The sequence below is a fragment of the Perognathus longimembris genome, chromosome 7 (genome assembly GCF_023159225.1).
Source record: "Perognathus longimembris pacificus isolate PPM17 chromosome 7, ASM2315922v1, whole genome shotgun sequence".
Classification (NCBI taxonomy): Eukaryota; Metazoa; Chordata; class Mammalia; order Rodentia; family Heteromyidae; genus Perognathus; species Perognathus longimembris.
In genome coordinates, this window is record NC_063167.1 from 72,659,427 (window position 1) to 72,672,445 (window position 13,019).

General features: G+C 41.9%; 1 protein-coding gene across 1 annotated transcript in view; it reads left to right on the top strand.

The window, feature by feature from the left end:
• The window catches only part of LOC125355488 (phosphodiesterase 4D interacting protein), a 120,062-nt gene that overhangs the window by 68,767 nt on the left and 38,276 nt on the right, over positions 1–13,019 (top strand). The window contains 3 exon segments of the mRNA XM_048351888.1: positions 221–358; positions 869–981; positions 2,055–2,182. Of these exon segments, the coding sequence (XP_048207845.1) occupies positions 221–358; positions 869–981; positions 2,055–2,182 (379 nt within the window).

Consider the following 13,019-nt stretch of genomic DNA (forward strand, 5'->3'; position numbering starts at 1 on the left):
GTCTCATAAAGCTTCATAATGTCCACTGGAAGTGTGTGCAGCTCCGAATGCCTGTCAGGCTTCTTCAAACGTTATATGTGAATCGATTGAGTTCTCTTGGCCAGGGGACTCAATAGCTCACTAGAACATACAACAGACTAAGGGCCTTTGTTCCCTTACTCCTCTGCTAAATAGTCTTTTCATGCTATTTTTGTATCTATACTTATTTTTATTCTTCCAGGACCTGCAAATGCAACTTGTGGACCCTGAAGACATACCAGCTGTGGAACGCCTGACCCAAGAAGTCTTAATTCTTCGAGAAAAAGTGGCCTCAGTAGAATCGCAGGGTCAAGAAATATCAGGAAACCGAAGACAACAAGTGAGTCAATGGAATGTAAACTTTTTGTGTGTGGGTGTGTGTGCTTGAACTCAGGGCCTAGGTATTTTTCCTTAGCTTTTTCACTCAAGGCTGGCACTCTACCAGTTGAACCATACCTCCATTTCCATTAATGTTTTCTATTTTTACTTGAGATAACTAGCCTTGAAAAAAAGCCAAGTGAGAATGGGAGGAGGCCTTGTGTTCAAGCCTCAGTGCAGGCATCATTATTGTCATCATCAACAACATCATCAAAAATTGAAAAATCCTGGGGCCTGGGAATATGGCCTAGTGGCAAGAGTGCTTGCCTTGTATACATGAAGACCTGGGTTCAATTCCCCAACACCACATATATAGAAAACGACCAGAAGAGGTGCTGTGGCTCAAGTGGCAGAGTGCTAGCCTTGAGCAAAAAGAAGCCAGGGACAGTGCCCAGGCCCTGAGTCCAAGGCCCAGGAGCTTTATGCCTCACTTGGTTGTTTGCACGTCACTACTTCTCCTTTCTTTCCTCAGTTGTTGCTCATGCTGGAAGGACTAGTAGATGAACGGAGTCGACTCAATGAGGCCTTACAGGCCGAGAGACAACTGTATAGCAGTCTGGTGAAATTCCATGCCCATCCAGAGAAGTAAGAGAGACTCTTGCTCTTTTGTTTTATTGTTATTCTTTATTCTATTCTTTATTAAGTGTAAATGCTTCTAATCCTACTTTCTCATCGGTTGTGTAAATTGCTTTTGGCCTCAATGTCTAAACGTTCTGTCAAGGAACAGTATGTATTTCCCAGCGGCTGCAAAGCTGAAGTGAGAAGGCAGCTACACATCTAAAATGACTGTTCCTGTCCCTTGTCTCCATGTCCTGTGTGAGGCTATGAAGGGCATTTATACTCATGTAATATCACAGAGCATCAGTGAAGAAAATACATTCATTCTGATGGCTGTGATGACCCCAGAATCACTAAGCCATCAGATGAATATGTTTTCTTATGCCTCTTAATTCTTATACCTCTTAATTGATCATGTGTATTATACCTTTCTTGTTCATTTTATATCGTACTTCCTTCATTTTCTTTTCTCATTTTGCCTTTCCTCTTCTCGTTTTTCTCTCTCATAATTTTTAACCTTCATTATTCAATTTCTTATCGGGTTTTGAAAAAAATGTTTTCTTTCTACCTCAGGGAAATGCAAGCAGAGTAAAAATAGGATAGGACCACTTGCTTGTGTTCCCTTTTAAAGAACATCTGGATCATTCATCTTTGTGAACGAGATTCCTTGTCACAGTGCCGTGCATTTAGGGAACACGAGAAAGCAGATTGTCTTCACCAGCAATATTGTCAGGCTCAGACTTGCTTTGGTTTACATTGAATTTTTGCTGGGTTTTCAGGCACTAAAATTTATTGTCACATAATGAAACTACATTTTTGTTAGCTGTAGAAATATGAGGTCATCCAGGAACGATAATATGCAAGATCAGCCCAGAATTAGCACAACTTGGCGAGCTTTAAAGGAAGGATCAGGCCCTGGTAGTCTACCAGCAGGGAGCACAAATCTCACAACTGAGACTGCATTCATTTGCTATGTCAGGCAAACAGCTACTTCCGCAAAGTCTCATGGCGCAGAGTGCAACGATGGCTCTTTTATTCACATGTAGTCACCTTACAAGCAATGGCTAACCTGTTTTCTTCTGCATGGCATGTTCAATCAGCTCTGAGAGAGACCGAACTCTGCAGGTGCAACTGGAAGGTGCCCAGGTATTACGTAGTCGACTAGAAGAAGTTCTTGGAAGAAGCCTGGAGCGCTTGAGCAGGCTGGAGACCCTGACCGCCATTGGAGGTGGGGAACTGGAGAGTGTGCGAGTTCGTCCCAAGCATGCCTTCTGAGCACTGGCGGGTCAGACTGCAGCCCGGGATGGAAAGCCTTGTTTACACTAACCAGAGAGCCTGCTCTGATGTGGCAGAATTAAATGGTGACTTACTAATGATAGAACTGGTGCAAGTAGCATCAACTTCAAAGTGAAACTCACTTTAGCCTATTTGTATCTCACTGTGCATCTCTCTCTATCTCTCTCTCTCTCAATTGAGTGGTGGAGGTTGAGTGTACTTTGCACATTTCAAATCATGTGGCTTTAGTTTTCCCATGCATATTCATTCTTTGCCCTAGCCTCTCCTCCTCTCTCCATCCCTTGTATGGGCCAATAAAGTTTATCCCTCCTCCCCATACATTCATATATTCTATATCATATCATAATGCATGTGTGTGTATTATTTTTGCCATTCAACCAACTCCTGCTCTTTGAGAGCAAGTCTTAATCAAATAAAAGAATAAAGAAAACATTTCAAGATAAGAGAGAGAAAGATTGAGAATCTATCAGAATGACTTTGCAAAAGTGATAGCCTTTTCCTAAGATAATCAAAACCAGGAGAGTACCAAGTTGAAGAGCCAGAGACAGATTATTAAGTGCTCTTGGTACACCTTTTTCTCTATATTGCTTCAGAACTTTCTCCTGAATGACAGATGAAATTATATTGTTGCACATTAAATTCCATTTGATTTTTTTCTTTTTTGATCTCTCAAACTCAGGACCTCACGCTGTGCTTGGCTTTTTCACTCAAGGCTGGCCCCTTACTGTTTAAGCCACACTTTCACTTTCAGCTCTTTGCTGGTTAATTGGAGATAAGACTTGTAGATTTTTCTGCCTGGGTCTGGCTTTGAACCTCAGTCCTCAGAACTCAGCCTTCTAAGTAGCAAGGAGTGTGAGTCACTAGTTTCCAGCTCTCTGGGGTTTATTTAACCAAGGTCATTCATTCATTAAATGGACATGACTTCAAGAAAGGTCTTCCTCGATCAGAATTCTCTATAGATGAAGATAATTTTTATTGTAATATTTTCCTTTAAAACAGTGCTTTTTCAAATATTTCTTATAGGCAGAGAAGGATATTGCCAGTAGTGGGGCTTAAACTCAGAGCCTTACCCTCTTGCTTGGCTTATTTCACTCAAGGATGGTGCTCTACCACTTGAGCCATAGTTCTACCTCTGGCTTTTTGCTGGAGATAGTTGGAGTGTAGTTGGAGATAATCTCTCAGATTTGTCTGCCTGGGCTGGCTTCAAATCATAATCCTCAGGGGCTGGGGATATGGCCTAGTGGCAAGAGTGCCTGCCTCATATGCATGAGGCCCTGGGTTCGATTCCCCAGCACCACATATACAGAAAATGGCCAGAAGTGGAGCTATGGCTCAAGTGGCAGAGTGCTAGCCTTGAGCAAAAAGAAGCCAGGGACAGTGCTCAGGCCCTGAGTTCAAGCCCCAGGACTGGCAAAAAAAAAAAAAATCATAATCCTCAGATCTCAGTAGGTATGAGCCACTGGTGTTCCTACAGCTTGTATATTTCCATTTTGTGGTGGTATAAGGTAAAAGTTCCTTATTGTCCACTAGTGTGGATACCTCTATATGAAAATGTGTCATAGGCCTTAGGCTTTGAAGTGCTTGAATAGTTTAGAATGTAATTCACAGGTCTGTGTTCATTGTAGCCATGATGTCAGTGCTTCCTTAACATGTTAAGGAAAGGGCACTGGGGAATAGATTTCTCATATCTTCAATGTTAAGAAGATGAAAAATAACCAAGATTATTGTAGGTTCAGCATCATGGGATGGCTTATTTCTGTGAACAATAACTTCCCTAGATTACAAGCTGAGATTTCAGTTACTTTAGACATGGTGTTAAGGAATCTAGGATTCTGGTTTTCTAGCAACCAATGCTGAACCAAGTTCCCTTTCTAAACTAGATGGGGGCACAGTAACTTTTCTTTTTACTTTTGTTTTTTACGTGCTACTTTGCTTCTTCACATCCAGGTGTTGACATGACATATCAAATTCTGTCCAAGCTCATTAGCTGTAGCCATGTCTATGATAGCATCTCAGCCAAACTACCGGACAAGGAGAAAATGTTCTATTGGAAAAATACCCTAGAATCATCTGACTAAGGCTTTTGATGCTTTATATCATTCCAATCTTTTTTGTTTTTCATTGTGGTACTGAGGATTGAACCCAGGGCCACCATTTGAGTCACAGCTCTGCAGTCCTTTTGACTTTGTTTTTGAGATAGGATCTCATGTTTTTCCCAAACTGGATTTAATCTTGTGATCTTCCAGCTTCTGCCTCCCTAGTAACTGAAATTCTAGGCATGAGCTACTATACCCAGCTCCATTCAACTTATAATATACTTAAGGGGACAAAAGAGTAACCCAAGGGAGAAATGATGGGAAGTGCACTATCTTTTCTTGGTCTTTTTATTTTTGTTTGTTTGTTTTGTTTTGTTTTTGGCCAGTCCTAGGCCTTGGACTCAGGGCCTGGGCACTGTCCCTGGCTTCCTTTTGCTCAAGGCTAGCACTCTGCCACTTGAGCCACAGCGCCCCTTCTGGCCGTTTTCTGTATATGTGGTGCTGGGGAATTGAACCCAGGGCCTCATGTACACGAGGCACGCTCTCTTGCCACTAGGCCATATCCCCAGCCCCTGGTCCTTTTATTTTAAAGAGAACTTTTCCTATGTAACTTTTCCCAAGTAAGGAAAAAAATAATGACTAATGAAATTGAGCTGTGGAAGTATCAGTCCATCAAACACTAGTCTATTGTGTTATTACAACAGGGCATTTAGGAAATGCCTGTCTTTAATTTTAACAGACCAAGGAAACTTTTTTAAGTCTTCTGTTAGGTTTAACTATTAAGTGATTCTTGAGTTCTAGTGATTATATTAATTTGCATTATTTATTACTTATTATTTATTATTTTTGTCAATGTGTAACAGGAGTAGATTGCTAGAAGGATTAAGAGTCCAATCTTGATATCATAAATATGACTAAAATCTGGTACTAACTTTCTGGTCTTTTGTGTGCGTGTGTGTGTGCTGTACTGGGGCTCGAACTCAGGGCCTCATGCTCTTCTTTGATGTCTTTGCTCAAGGCTGGTAATCTAACACTTGAGCCACACTTCCACATCTGCCCTTTTGCTGGTTATTGGAGGTAAGAGTCTCTTGGACTCTTTGCCAGGGATGGCATTGAACTGGGATCCTCAGATCTCAGCCTCCTGAGTAGCTAGGATTACAGATGTGAGCTACTGGTGCCCAGCAAGGATCAAAGAAATCTTAACCTGAATAGGAATCTAGCCACAAGAAGTATTTTCTCAGAAGGTTCTTTAGTACATTCAAAGTACACATTTATATATAAGTGACCTCTGTGGAAGATAATGCACGAAAGCTCTGTCATTTGTGTGTTTGTATTCATCATCTAGCACAGGGGTGGGAATTTTTTTTTTCTGCAAAGGGCCATTTTGGTCGTTTATAACATCATTTGAGGGCCATACAGAATTAGCAATCCAGACAGCCAGGATGCAGGCCAACAAGGAGAAGCATACATGTCTAGCCCATCATTTATCTAGTCATTGTGTGGCCTCATAGCCTGCAGGCTGGCTGTTCTCCACTCCTGACTTAGGTTATTGGAAGTTTGACTCATAGCTTCAAAACTTGAAGAGATTAATTTGAGTTCTCTCTGCTTTGACCCTTGAGTTAGATCTGGAATCTTCTGATTAGTGAAAGGAGCAGATCTTAGCATAACAAAAATGGTTCCTTCTTTAAATTTCCTTTGAGCTGTAGAAGTATTAGAACAACTTCAGTCCTCTTGTTTTTCTGGAGCTAGTGTTAGAAAACTCTACTTCCCATTGTTTGGATAAAGTCATTGGTTTCTGGTTTCATGGAATTTTGTGTGAAGTCACGGAATCTTTGCCTATAAAATTGGGGGGGGGGGGAAGGAATTGTGGAAAAACACAAGTTGTCACTGCCACTGGATCCTGAGTCATATTTGGTGGGTTCACAGGGAAATGTGACAAACTCTCCATGCAGTTAGGAAGAAATTATTAGTTACACACTTAAAGTCTGTTTCCCACTATGCCTAGAGGAGATTGTATGGGAGGTAGAATAAGTGAGAATAGTATTTTCTTATGTCTCTTAAGTTAAAACACAGAAAGCTCTTTTGCAGTATAGAACCATTTGTGGTTTGTTTTTTTTTAAAGCTGGAAACAGTTTATATATGATGGCACAAAAATTTTTTAAATGCATCAATAGTTAATACACTGGAGTTATTTCTATAGGGTAATATTTCTGAGTCTTAATGTTTTTTGGAGTCCCTTACCACTTGTAGAGATAGCTGTATTAAGTCATGGTTTTTCTGTAGTCTGAGTGTTGACAGAAGGTAAGTTCTCAACTTTTTTTTCCTATGTAAGCTCATGAGCCAGGATGAATTTTCTGAACAAAAAGTCAGCATTATTCTTGGGTTCTAACAAAGAGGGGAAATTGGAAGAGAAAGACAAAACCATAGAACTAAAAGGACTTAATTTTGTCCAACTTTAAATAAGTATAATGTTTGCATTATTTTGTATGATTTTTCCTTTGTTGTCATTGTTGTTATTTGAGATAAATTCCAGAAATAAAACCTGTATTAGTATACTGTCTTCCTCTTGCTAAAGTTGGAAGGATAAAATATAAAGTTCAGGGGCTGGGGATATGGCCTAGTGGCAAGAGTGCTTGCCTCGTATACATGAGGCCCTAGGTTCGATTCCCCAGCACCACATATACAGAAAATGGCCAGAAGTGGCACTATGGCTCAAGTGGCAGAGTGCTAGCCTTGAGCAAGAAGAAGCCAGGGACAGTACTCAGGCCCTGAGTCCAAGCCCCAGGACTGGCCAAAAAAAATATATATATATATATATATATATATATATATATATATATATATATATATATATATATTAAGTTCAGCAATATCAGAAAATGTCTGGTTTACTGGAACATTAGGCGTCAGACTGCTAGGTTCACAAACCAACATAGCTTTCTTATTTCCCAGAACTCCTGCTAGCGTAGCAAATCCCTGTGGCTTTGCTCTTAGCATAGAGCATGGATGTGCAGTGCTGTTTTTGTGGTTTTTGTTTTGCTTTTGTGCTAGAACTAGAGCTTGAATTTAGGGCCTTGTGTTCTTGCTTGGCTCAAGCCACCTGAGCCTCCCTTCCAATTTTTTTGTTTTTTTTTGCTTGTTAATTGGGAATAAGAATCTCAGATTTGTCTGCTTGGGCTAGCTTTGAATGGGGATCCTCAGATCTCAGCTTCCTGAGTAGCTGGGATTATAGGTGTGAGCCACCAAGTGCTTAGCACAGTACTGCTAAAACAAAACAAAACAAAAAACCTTACCGAGATAATTGCCCTACAGTAGGGACTTTTTAATTGATGAACTTTAGAGAACATGTATATATACAAGTATGTTTTATAAGTCATGAATTTCTATCCATGTCCATGAAGTATGATTAGTTTGATAATAAAAATGGGTTTACTTGCTTTTATCACTTAAAATTTTGTGGACTATTGGGACAACTTCAGATGAAGAAGTAACAGAAAATGAACAGAAAGGTGGTATTAAATGATTTTCAGGACTTTATACCAAATTAAGCTGTATCATTCCCCCAGAAGTTTATTTCTTTGTAGAACTATGCTGTGAAAACTGTTAATATTTGTACTGAATTGGAGAGTATGCTTTTTTATATGTAACTTAGAATTTCAGCTACTTTAGTTGAGACACAAAAAAATTGTTACTGATCCAATAAAAGTATCAAAGGCCAACCAGAAGCTATTTGTTTTCATTCTTAAAAGATTGAAAAGAAATAGAGACAGCTGATACCTTTTCTTTTCCTTTATAGGAAAAGCAATGTATTGATCATTGTACTAAAATTTCAAGTCAGAGTCAGGATCTGTGGAATGAGCATTTACTTAACTAAAGGAAGGAAGAAGAAGCCTGAATTGTATTCCTCGCAAAGAGGCAAAGAAACAGCATTGTACTTTCCAGAGAAAAATTGACACAGGCCACTTTTTCATTAAAATCCTTTCTTGTTCTTGCCGAAGGAGAGTGGTAGAAATGAGTTGAGCATGCACTTGCTATGGTGTGTGCTCACCCCTTTAAGCATTCCAACAAAGCCCTCTACTTCTGTTCTTTCAGGAAGAGACCCTAAGCTAGAAGTCTTTGCCATTACAGAACAATCACACTAGTAACATATTTTGTATCTCCCAGGACAGTCTGAGTTTATACATGTCCTGCTCAGTTTAAAGATAGGTGATTCTTTTATTAAATCACTACTCTTTTCTGAAAGAGGGAACTCAAAACTTGGATTGAAGTCAGGTGCTAGTATCTCAGCCTGTAATCCTAGTTACTCAGGAGGCTGAGATCTGAGAATCACGGTTTTAACTCAGCTCATTTAGAAAAGTCTATGAGATTCTTATCTCCAATTAACCAGCTAAAAGCCAGAACTGGAGATGTAGCTTAAGCGGTAGAATGTCAGCCTGGAGTGGAAAATGCTATGGGACAGCACTGAGGACCTGAGTTTAAGCCCTAGTTCCAGCGCGCTGGAACACACACACACACGTAACACGTTCTAAATAATGGAAAATATTCTTTGCTGTTGTTTTCATCAAGGTGGCATGATGGATAAGTAATAATGAGTGTAGAAAACATCTCCCACCATACCCAGTTTTGACTCACTACTAAGTATTTTAAAAATGATACTTCATGGATTTTTTCCATAAAGCATGGGTGTGGAGTTTTAAGGCAAAGTTATAACTGAATGATGATGAATGCTTATTTCACTGACAGTCCTATGCTTTTTCAATTGTCCTGAGAATCAGGGAGAATAAAATGCATTTCCAGCATCTTGCTGAGGTAAATAGGGGTTCGAGAGTGAGCCCCAGGGTTATAGGTAGATCGTCTAATAGTTAACATCAGGTCTCCATCCACCCCTTGCTGACTACACTTGGTGTCAATGGCTTTCAGCTGTGTCAGCCTTCAAGTGTTCAGCTTTAGCTTATCCACAGCAGTAACAGGAAGCCAGTGATACTACTGCTCAAGCTGAAGACTCCAGGAGAACGCTGCACCGAGCACTGTTTAGAATCAGCAAAGCCCTTGACCTTCAAAACGCCTCGAGTGGATCACGCCCTAATAACATTACAAATTCTAGTAAATGAGGACACTGAGTTGCAGGAAGGCCATGACATGCCTGGAGTCACATAGCTAGTGACTAAAGCAGAAATCAAATGGATAATATGACTCCAGAGCCTAGGTCCTTAATCATTATGTCATCTTCAGTATTCATAAGGAAGTGCTGGGTGCTGGTAGCTCATGCCTCTAATCCTAGCTACTTGGCTATGATCCCAGCTTGAAGCCAGCCCAGGCAGAAAAGTCAGTACGATGCACCACTTATCTTTAATTTTGCCGCTAAAAGCTGGAAATGAGGGTATGGCTTAATTGGAAGAGTACCAGCCTTGAGGGAAAAAAAGCTACAGAGAAGCACCCAAGCCCTAAGTTAAAGCCCCAGTACTGGCACACAAAAAAAAAAGTAGAGCAAAAAACAGAAAAATCCCTACATAGCAGAGCTGGAGTTAGGTGAGCATCCCTCCATTGTTTCTATTCCTAATGAAGTTCGAGACAAGGCAGTCTGGCCCAGTGAGTAAAAGATGCATTGTTGCATAGGAAAGCAATGTGGCTCAGAAAGGACACAAAGAAAGGTAAGTGGAGGTCACTGGGCACCAGCGGATCATTCCTATAAGCCTGGCTACACAGGAGGCTGAGATATGAGGATCACAGTTCAAAGCCAGCCCAGGCAGAAAAGTCCATGAGACTCTTCTATTAACCAGCAAAAAGACAGAAGTGGAGTGTGGCTCAAGTGGTAGAGTGCTAGTCTTAAACAAAAAACTCAGGGATGGCACCCAGATCCTAAGTTCAAGTGCCAGCACACGCGCGCGTGCGCACACACACACACACACACACACGGTAAGTGGGGGGCATAAAGTATAAAATCTTCCAAGACAAGGGATGTCTCCTTTCCTAATCCTCATGTAACTTAGTCCAGCCTGGACCCTAGCACAGGAATCATCTTGGAATGCAGACTTAAGCATGAGCTACACAGACCATGGAGAATGGTCTAGAAATGAGGACCTTACTTCAGTGTTGAGCTCTGTCAGCCCACAGGCTTACTCTCTAGCTCCGTGTACTCCCCTCATGATCTGAGAAGTATTTTCTTAGGTTCATTTTCTTTGCAGAAAAAAACCAAAAAACAAAGGTTAGGATCTTTGCTATTGTACAGGGAAAGACCTTCCTAAGCAAGCAAAAGAGATGTTGTCAGGGGAGTTGGCATGCTGGCTTCAGAGTTTGCAAAGCAGCCAGAGCTTAAGGAGTACACAAACCCTCTTGTGGGAGGACTTGAATGGGGTCCTGCATTGGCCTTCAAGAGAAGAGATGAGAACTTCAGCTGCTAGGGCAGTGTGCTCCCTACTTCCTCTGCAAACCCTCTGGCACGAACTTGAAGATGGCAGGTGATGGGATGCAGGCCTGAACTGTCCCCATTCCACACCAGCCTTGCCTGGAAGAGCTAACCGGGCACTGTGGCACCGAATGCTTCCTATCCATGTGGAGATTCATATGCCAGAGCAGCGGCAAGTTCTTCGGTGTTGGGAGATCATAGACTGAGCTGTGACAAGCAGAAGCGGAAGGGCTACTAGGAGTCTACATGCTTGGCTTGTGGCTAAATGATACAGCTCATGTCAGAATAGCTGTGTGGCCATTCTCTTTGCTTCCCAAATCTCCTGAAGGCCTAGATTATCCAGGAGTCCACTGAGGATCTGAACTATTATTGCTGAGGACAGGATTGGAACTGGAGCTTGAGACTGTCTTATTTGGGCAGGTTCTATAAGCTTCAACATGTACATAGTCCTTAGATGTGTTGAGGGGAAAAATGTATCAGGAATGTGGGTTACAGTTCTTGATCTAGAATCTTATGGCCAGGTTTTTATCCTAACCAATTTAAAAAGGGAATATTTTGTGCTGTCTAACATAGTAGCTCCTCTTCACATGTGACTATTTAAATATACACTAACTTAAATGAGGTAAAAATAAGCAAATTTATTTCCTCAGTCATACTAGCCATATTTCAAAGGCATAATATAGCCACATATGACTAGGGCCTGGGCAGTGCAGCCACAACACTGCCGTCATCAGAGAGAGAATTCTATGACAAGGCACTGGTGGCTCACACCTGTAATCCTAGCTGCTCAAGAGGCTAAAATCTGAGGATTAAGATGGAAAACCAGTGTAAGCGGGAAAGTATGAAACATTATCTCTAATGACCAAGAAAGCCAGACGTGGAACTGTGGCTGAAGTGGTAGAGCACCAGCCTTGAGCAAAAAAGCTAAGTCCAGGCCCTGAGTTCAAGCCCCATTACTGGTACACACAGAAAGTTTCTTAGCCATCCCTACCCTACGCCTTTGCCCAGATGCTAAAGGCATCTACTTGTTTTTGTTTTGGTTTGTTTTGTTTTTTCAGTCCTGGAGCTTGATGAACTCAGGGCCTGGGCACTGTCCTTGAGCTCCTTTTTGCTCAAGGGTAGCACTCTATCACTTGAGCCACAGCGTCACTTCTGGCTTTTCTGTGTATATGGTACTGAGGAATTGAACCCAGGGCTTCATGTATGGTGGGCAAGCACTCTACCACTAAGCCACAGTCCCAGCCCATCTACTTGTTCCTTAGAGCAGGTTGTTGAGGTCAAGGCTCTGGGGTGACTATGTCCTTCTTGGGGGAATGAGATCACCCCCCCATTTGTGCTAAGCAGTTCAAGAAATCCTGCAGGTGAAGGATGTTGGCACTGAGCAGAGTTGAAGAGTTGGAGAGGAGAGGATATTAGAAAGGAATGAGGACCAATCAAACCATTCTGTGCCTCAGATCCTCACCAGACCTTAACTTCTGTAAGACACAGGCCTCCCAGAGAAGAGCTCCTCAGACATACCACCCCCCTCTGCAGAGAGGGCCACAGAGAGGCCCAGCCCCTAGAAACAGAGACTCAAGAAAGGTTAGTTAAGAAGAAGACGTTGTGCCACTACCAGTATCTCACAACTGAATCCTTGCTACTCAGGAGGCTGAGATCTGAGGACCATGGTTCCAAGCCAGCCTGAGCAGGAAAGGCTGTTCAACTCTTATCTCCAATTAACCACTAAAATGCTAGCTGCAGAACTATGGCTTAAATGGTAGTGCACCAACTGTGAGTGAAAAAGCTAAGGGACAGTGTGAGTTCAAGCCCCAGTTTTGGCACAAACACACACATATACATAGAAAGTTGACCAGGATGAGGGGATAATTTTGGCTATGTTGAAATAAGTGAAAGCCAGGCACTAGTGGTTCACATCTATAACCGGTCAGAAGACTGAGATCTGAGGATAGAGGTTTGAAGCCAGCCCAAGCAGATACGTTAAAGAGACTCTTAACCAGTGAAAAGCCCAAAATAGAGGTGTGGCTCAAATGGTAGAGTGCCTGTTTTAAGCAAAAGAGCCAAGCAAGAGCATGAGGCAGAGTTCAAGGTCCAGTTACTGACACACGTCAGGAAGGAAAGGAGGGAAGGGGGGAAAGGGGGAAGGAGGGAGGGAAAGGAGAGGAGCAACCCCTTGGATGGCTTGTTAGAGCTGGATGTGGCTTGTGTGGATGCGTGCCTTCAGAACAGGCTCATTTTGAGTGTTAGGAGTACCTGTGGTGTAGGGAGAAAGAAGGCTTGCTTCTGCCTTTCCTGCTAGCTCAGGGGCCACGCATGCGAGGAGAGAGAAA